The following is a 7,651-nucleotide window of genomic DNA, read 5'->3' on the forward strand; positions in this document are numbered from 1 at the left end:
TCTTCTTCTGCCATACATGTCTCTATATCCAGTACATTTTTACCCTTCTCACAGTTAACACTCTCCTGTGTGTGCATCTGAGGAAAGTTGTGATCATCCATTTGTGACTGCCAAACATCACAGAAGGAACTGTATTGGCTCAGAAAAGGGTGTGTAATTGCCTCTTCTTCCTCTGGATCGAGGTCAATTGTGCTTGCATGCTTTCTCTTCAATGGTGATAAAACAATTGCTCTTTTCCTATTGTCCTTCATCATAGTGAGCACCAGTTTCTTTGTACTTGCATACTTCACTAGCATTTCATCAACCTTATAATTGTTGTCCACTAGCTCTAATCCACTCAGTCCTACTCCTTCATTTTTAACATAATATAAGGAATCACACAGACCATATCCCTCTTCCTCCATGATGGACAACAATTTCAGAAACCTTATGTCTGTCCTATGTAAAGTTTTGTGAACAAATTTTGCTCCATCAAATTGAAAATAGAGCTCCCACATCTTTGCATGCTCCCTATAATCCAAATTAACATTCTAGTCAATCTACATCGTCATTCTACCAACATTATTGCCACAAAAAACACTAGGGCAAAATGGAACAGAGGATTACTCTACAGAGGGCAAAATCCAACAGAGAAGTAGTCTACAGAGGGCAAAGAACTCTTACCCGCTACCATTGTAGAGGTAATGGCTCATCGGGTCATTCTGAGACGTCATGCCCTCAGATGTCCACCACTTCTCGGACTCTGGCCGCGGTGGGCTTGGTGGCGTCAGCTGCAGCACCGGCGACGCGTGCTGCAGCACCGGCGGGGGCACGACGAAGACCTCCATGCCATCAGCAGGAGCGGAGGCGCCATACACCGGAGATTCACCGTGCACGCCTGGGTCGCCGAACCATTCGCCGCCGCCTCCTCCGTCTTCCATTTCTGTTCGATTTGGGGGAAATTCAACCAGAAGTTGCCCTAACGCGAGCCCTAACGGCCGTCCGTCGACTGGACGCCACGTCCGCTCTGACAGTGGGCCAAGGCTGCCACAAAAATGGTTAGCACGGTTGATCCGTTGAATCAGTGCTCCGCGTCGCAAGCGTGCCCCAAACATGGTAGTCATGTGACAATCGTGTCCCACTTGGTAGTTCCGCGTCATCTATGGCACAATTGTGGTAGTTTTTTGTCATTTACTCCTGACGATGAGCTCGTGAATGAGCGCGGTGGATAGATCGAGGGGACGCTCGCGACAGGGATTTGTAGAAGGAGCACGACAGCGATGCTTGACATGGAGCCACCGTCGCATTGATCGACTACCTCACCTGCGTGCGGCGGCGGCTAACCTCGCACGCGTTGGATTGGATCTGGGTGTGATAGAATAATATTTTGAGGCTATTTTTGCAAAATAAAACTAACAGATAGGTTTTCACCTGCCACGTAGTTCGGACAAGTAGACCAGAATAGTCAGAAAATGGTTTAACATGTCTAAGTAATACAATTAGTACTCTTTGTCACGAACATGTCCCAATAGTGGTAGTCATGTGGCAAAACGAACACGTTTGGTAGTTATGTGACACGATTGCCTCAATTATGGTAGTTTTTTGTCATAGGCCAGGTGAGCTCTTCATTTTCTGTACTACTCCAGTTAAAATTATTATCAGTTACTAGCTCGGGGATGAATGGACCATTCCGTCCTTCGCCCTTGATCTCTGTCAGTGTGGTGACCAGCGGCACCAGCCAACGATGTTCAGCTAGATTGGTCCAAAATCCAATCGGAACGACGGAGATCACGCGAAATCCTTAGGTTTTGTGTGGTCAAAATCTTTATGGACCTGTCTCCCGCAAAAGAAAAGAAAAACTTTATGGACCTGGAACCCGAGGGAAGCGTTGCTGCTGCGATGGTTTTGAACACTGACGTGCTAGTGGAGTAGTGGCAGTAGTCAGTAAATAAGCTGGGCTCGTCCTTGTCCAGCGGCTCCCCTGCACGGCTGCACCCCAAGGCCCCCCATCCTTGCTTTCCCTGAACGCTTTGTTGGCAATACAGGGTTTCATGGCCACCCATAAAATAAATAGCCACCTAACTTTGGGAACTTCGATCGGCTCCATCTTTGCCGGGCGGTCCATAGAAGTTTTCAAATTAGACACAGAAAACCACGGAAAATGGTCTCGCTCACTCACTCACTGATATCGTCTGGTACTAGCTAGCATGCCTATAGTCGTCCGAGTAGTTAACAACAAGCTGTTGAAGCGATTGATCACTTCAAAGGCTGTGGGGGAGAAGGGAGGAGGAAGAAGACAACGACATGCTATTACTACTACTATCCATCCTCACTTAAGTGTGAGAGTGAGTGTGGCTAGATAGATAGATTCACAAGCGGACAAGCAGTGGAAGAATGGCTTGTAGCTTCCACTTTGTTGCCTTGCTCCTCTTGCTCGTATTCTTCTCCCTCTCTTCTGCTTCCGCATCGGCCACCTCCGGGCACAGAACCGGCGGCAATGCCACCGCTACCGCGACGCTGAGGCCAGGGCTCAAGCAGAGGAGGATCAGGGCTCTCCTCAACAAGCTCAACAAGCCTTCTGTCAAGACTATTGAGGTCACCATCTGTAGCTGAACTAATACTTCAGTGCACTACATTCTTTTCTCCATCTGTATGTTCTTGGGTTAAAGATTGTAATCTGTTTACATGTTTCTTTTGCTTTTGCAGAGCCCAGATGGCGATTTCATTGACTGCGTCCCGTCTCACCTCCAGCCTGCATTTGACCACCCAAAGCTCAGGGGACAAAAGCCTCTGGTAAAAGCAGATTCTTAGTCTTTACTCACAATGTCGTGTGCTGCTTTAGTTACCAGCCAAATATTTTGTCTACTGTCAATAGAATTGCTAAGAGGTTCCGTAATGCTTAACTAGGATCCACCGGAGAGGCCCAAGAACTACAACTCTACCATTCCCGGAGAGAGCAGCGCGGGTGCGGTGGTGGTGCAGGCGTGGCATGCCACAGGCGAGGCTTGCCCGGAAGGGACGGTGGCAATGCGGCGGACGACGGAAAGAGATCTGCTCAGGGCCAGCTCCCTCAGGAGGTACGGCAAGAAGCTGGCACGCCGGAGTACTCGGCGTGATTCCACCAGCAGTGGGCATGAGGTTTGGTTACTTTGCACAACGTCTCTTCCCTCCCCTTCCGATGGATAAAACATGAGGAACAAATCTGCAGTTATAATACTCCTACTATATGTCATACTAGATTAACTAATTGCTGACATTGCTCATCTGAAAAAGTGACTAATTGCTCATCCAAAAAAAGTAACTAATTGCTGGCATATTAACACTTTAAAATTACTGTTGGCAATGACATGTATAACTCTTGTTAGTGTAAATATGGGTTTTATTTTCCAGGGTTAGGTGTTCAGTTATCACTACTCGAACACCTATGACGACAGCAGCTCTTTACTGACACAGATCAAATTACCTCAAGAATCATCGGAGCAAACCACAAGTAGCAACAAAAATTACCTCTGTAGTCTACTAGTACTAGTAATATGTACTACCTCAAGTGACCTAGAAAAACTACAAAAGAGAAGCCTGTACTCGGGAAGAAGGATAAGATTAACACCAGTTAGACAGTTACTATTTGCACGAGCCTATAGAAGCTTCAGTAGGGAAAAATCCAGATCACAATTTTATTTACTTTGCTACTAGGATCACTGGATGAATTTGTTCATATCTGTAGGCCAACATTTTTTAGATCCAGTGAGACAGCTAACATCTTGCAGTTTAGATCTCCTCTGCTTGACTACCGACTTAGCCATTGGAATATTTCAGAAAGGACAGTGATCAGACTTCTGTCTGGTACGGTTTCAAGTGGCAGCATGTGCGTCTCATCTTGGTTCTGGAGTAGAGTATCTGCTAAATCATGTACTACTGCAAGTTTTTGACATCGGTGGTTGAAGTAAGATCTCTGGCATACTTTCTGTGAACACAATGGCACAAAGCCCTCAAACTCGAGTTTTGGTGCACACGAAAGAGTTATAGTTATACAGATAAGGGAACTGATTCCAAGGAACCACATGTTTACATAATATAAATAAACCAGCCATTGTTGTTTTGTGAAAAATTGGACACTTGGACACATACTGTTAACCGTTCGTCCGAGTTACAGATTTGATCTTCTTTTCTTTACTTATTTTTATTTTACTGCCAGTACAGTTAGGATGAAGGCTAATGTTTTTCTTGGACAACTGTGGAGCTTATTTACATAGAAAAGAATCTCTCAAATATCGAGTTGACACAGTACCTTCATTGAGTTTACCACGGAGCTTAATCTCCGGAGAAGAGATGCTGAAAAGACACAGAAGAACAGAGCCTATGTGCTTTGGAATGAGTAAATATTACTATTTGTACATGTGCAGAAGCTTAAGTAACTTAAACTGAGAAATTAACTCTTCTTGAATGATGAGCTCCTTGACTAAGCCAGTAAAGTAACTTAGTTGCTTTGTCTTACATCCACTCAATTAGATTAGCATAGTTGCTACTTCACTATCCTAAGAGAAATGTTTGACCTATCTAGTTAGTGAAAAATCTATCTAGCTGGAAAAATCATGGTTGGATTTTACATCAAGATAGTTTTGTTTTGGCTACAGCATGCAGTTGGATATGTGAATTCTGAGAAATACTATGGGGCCAGAGCTAGTGTTAATGTGTGGTCACCCAGGATAGGTGACCCCTCTGAGTTCAGCCTGTCACAGATCTGGGTCCTCTCTGGCTCCTTCGGCAATGATCTCAACACCATTGAAGCTGGATGGCAGGTACATGCATGAAGAAAGAAAATTCCATCCATCTTAGAACAGATTCATGAACCAACCTGTTACCTACAGAAATATGTAAATATTGTTGCAACATTTTCAGGTAAGCCCTGAGCTGTATGGGGACAGTAATGCCAGGTTCTTCACTTACTGGACAGTAAGTGTTTCTACAAACAAAAAACCACCATTGTTCTCTACATTTTTTGCATAACAAAGGAAAATGTACCATTTGCAGACTGATGCGTATCAAGAGACCGGGTGCTACAACCACAACTGTCGCGGCTTCGTCCAAACGACCAACAAGATCGCCATCGGCGCAGCTATCACGCCAGAATCGGTGTACAACGGCAGGCAGTTCGACATTACTCTGATGATATGGAAGGTATAACTGGCAATTCCAAACTTACTGCATTTTTTCAAAACTAATGCATTCTGATCATCGGTCCTACTCAGGATCCCAAGCACGGGCATTGGTGGCTGGAGCTCGGCCCAGGTGTCGTCGTGGGCTACTGGCCGTCGGGCCTGTTCACCCACCTGGCACACCACGCGAGGATGGTGCAGTTCGGCGGCGAGATCTTCAATGCAAGGCCGACGGGATCTCACACGGCGACGCAGATGGGCAGCGGGCACTTCCCCGGCGAGGGGTTCGACCGCGCCGCCTACTTCCGGAACCTGCAGGTGGTGGACTGGGACAACAGCATCATCCGGGCGTCCAACCTGAAGCTCCTCGCTGACCATCCCGGGTGCTACGACATCCACGGAGGGTTCAACAGCTACTGGGGCACATACTTCTACTATGGAGGGCCAGGGAGAAACGTGAAATGCCCCTGAGCTGACATTTTTGGGCTTTTGCTGTTTGTTTGTTGGTTTTGTTTGTTTGTTTGTTAGTAAAATCCTTTTGTGATACTAGTAGATTCTAGTAGGATATGATTGTTAGTCCTTAGATCTTTAACTCCTGGATGCATAAGAAGCACTTGAGAGGAATCTGTAAATTTTGAGGTGTACCCGTTGTTCTGTGCAGTCCATTTACGGAGTAGCGCCCTTCTGGATTGACTGTGTCTCCTCTTTTTTAACTACAGTACACTTCAGTAATTCTGCAGTTCATATTTCATCTCGTGATAGGCTTCAATAGGTGCGTACTTAAAACTATCTGTACATGTGGTTGTTTGGTAGGAGTCACTCAAGCAGATAATTCAACCTGTTTGCTTAGATAGTTGGCTAAGCAACTATCTAAGTTATGTAGAGACCGGTGTAATACTTAAACTTTATTACATTATCGAAAAGTTAGCTAAGCAACAAGGGAGACAGCAGGCACGTGCATGCATGATGCTGAACTGAGTACAAGACAGTGGGACAATCAGTTAAGAATCATTGACAATTACATCATCGCTGGGATATTATAATCCTTTTTAGACAAAATCGATCTTCTTACGATGACTGAACTCCACTTTTTAATTCCTAGTTATGCATTTGTGAGAGTTTAACATTTTGATTTCGACATTAGATACACTTGGCCTCTGACACTACTTCGACATTATTCCTACTCGAGTTTGACACTAGACAGACGTCGACTCCGACAATACTCCGACACATCGACCTCGACACACCCTCGTAGTGTTCTTCTTCTTTGTGTCCCTCGCAGTGTAGAACTCTAGCTTCGCTTGCACAAGGTCTGGGTGCTCAGGGCGGAACCACTCCATTGCTGGCTCGTCAGACTCATGGGCTCGTAGCTGCACGTACGCCTGATGATACTCCCTGGCATTCTATGGGCGCCATGGGTTGCTGCGAGCACGAATCGGCTACGAAAATGTGCAGGGAATGACGCGGCAGGGATGGGAGCAGCCGGATCTGGCGGTAGATAGAAGCGATGGGGCGGTGGAGGCACAATGCGGTGGTGTGTGTTTGTGCGACGCGAGAAGGGAAACGGAAAGTCCAACTGTGGCGGTTGGACTATGGCGCCTTGCCATTTTATGCGATATATAGGGCCTGTTTGGTTTGTGGAACCAACTCACCCTACCAAAAAATTGGTCATGCCAAATATCTTTGGATATCTTTCCACCTGTTTGGTTCATAGCCAATTATTTGGCTGCCTTTGGACTACTTGTAGTTTCCTTCAGTGATTCTAGCCAAAATTTTGGCAACCTGTGGGCGGCAGAATCTCACGCCAAAAAATTGGCTAACCAATTTTGGTAGGGCAGCTGTAGGCACAATCCAAACACACCCATAAGGCAGCCACTTCGTGTCTCGAGTTTGTAGCACAAAAGGCAAGATTATAAGGCATGCCCCAAATATTTGGGGCACTGTTTTAGGGATGCATCATCTGTTGTGCATTGTTCTTTTTTGCCTTTTGTGCCTAAGACTTGGTGGTGACGTGGAGTTGTAGCCGGCAGCACGGGGATGTGGCGACGACGCGGAGATGTTGCTGTCAAGGTTTCAGTATCCGAGAGGAACACAAATAACTCGTCGAGACCATTGAGGTTATCGGACCATGGGGGCTAGATCAACATCAACATGGTGGGGTAGGAGCAGCCCAAGAACAATACGGCAGAGAGAGATACACTTTTACTCAGGTTCAGGACCCTCATGGTGAGACAAAACACCTACGTCCTGCCTTGGAGTGGTACTGATCTTGCTCCAAGAGGAGTATGGTGAATAGGTGGTGGTGTTCCTCTTCCCGAGATCTAGATGTGATCTGCTCTACGTAGGAGACGATGGTATTTAAAGAGCATCTACGTGGATCAGATCAGAGTGAAGTTGATGTGTGCGTTAGCCTTTGGGTACCCAACATTGCCTGGTGCAGATTATGAAGATGGACCAGCACAAGGACTCGATAAGATAGACCCGCATGTAATATCAACTTGGATTACAAGAAAGAA

The 7,651-nt window shown here is 46.0% G+C and overlaps 1 protein-coding gene across 1 annotated transcript; it reads left to right on the plus strand.

The window, feature by feature from the left end:
• The first annotated feature begins 2,373 nt into the window (after positions 1-2,373).
• Positions 2,374-5,606, plus strand: LOC124676841. Its single transcript, XM_047212867.1, has 7 exons — positions 2,374-2,574; positions 2,686-2,772; positions 2,887-3,117; positions 4,614-4,778; positions 4,879-4,932; positions 5,011-5,157; positions 5,229-5,606. The coding sequence occupies exons 1-7, from the start codon at positions 2,374-2,376 to the stop codon at positions 5,604-5,606; spliced, it is 1,263 nt and encodes a 420-aa protein (XP_047068823.1).
• Positions 5,607-7,651: the final 2,045 nt, after the last annotated feature.

The sequence above is a fragment of the Lolium rigidum genome, chromosome 1 (assembly GCF_022539505.1).
Source record: "Lolium rigidum isolate FL_2022 chromosome 1, APGP_CSIRO_Lrig_0.1, whole genome shotgun sequence".
NCBI lineage: Eukaryota > Viridiplantae > Streptophyta > Magnoliopsida > Poales > Poaceae > Lolium > Lolium rigidum.

Bases quoted from the DNA above. Each gene is read 5' to 3' on its own strand.
- LOC124676841 (XM_047212867.1), top strand. From the start codon at position 2,374: ATGGCTTGTAGCTTCCACTTTGTTGCCTTGCTCCTCTTGCTCGTATTC. The intron at 2,773-2,886 runs GTAAAAGCAGAT...ATGCTTAACTAG, and splicing joins TCAGGGGACAAAAGCCTCTG to GATCCACCGGAGAGGCCCAA. The intron at 3,118-4,613 runs GTTTGGTTACTT...TTTTGGCTACAG, and splicing joins CCACCAGCAGTGGGCATGAG to CATGCAGTTGGATATGTGAA.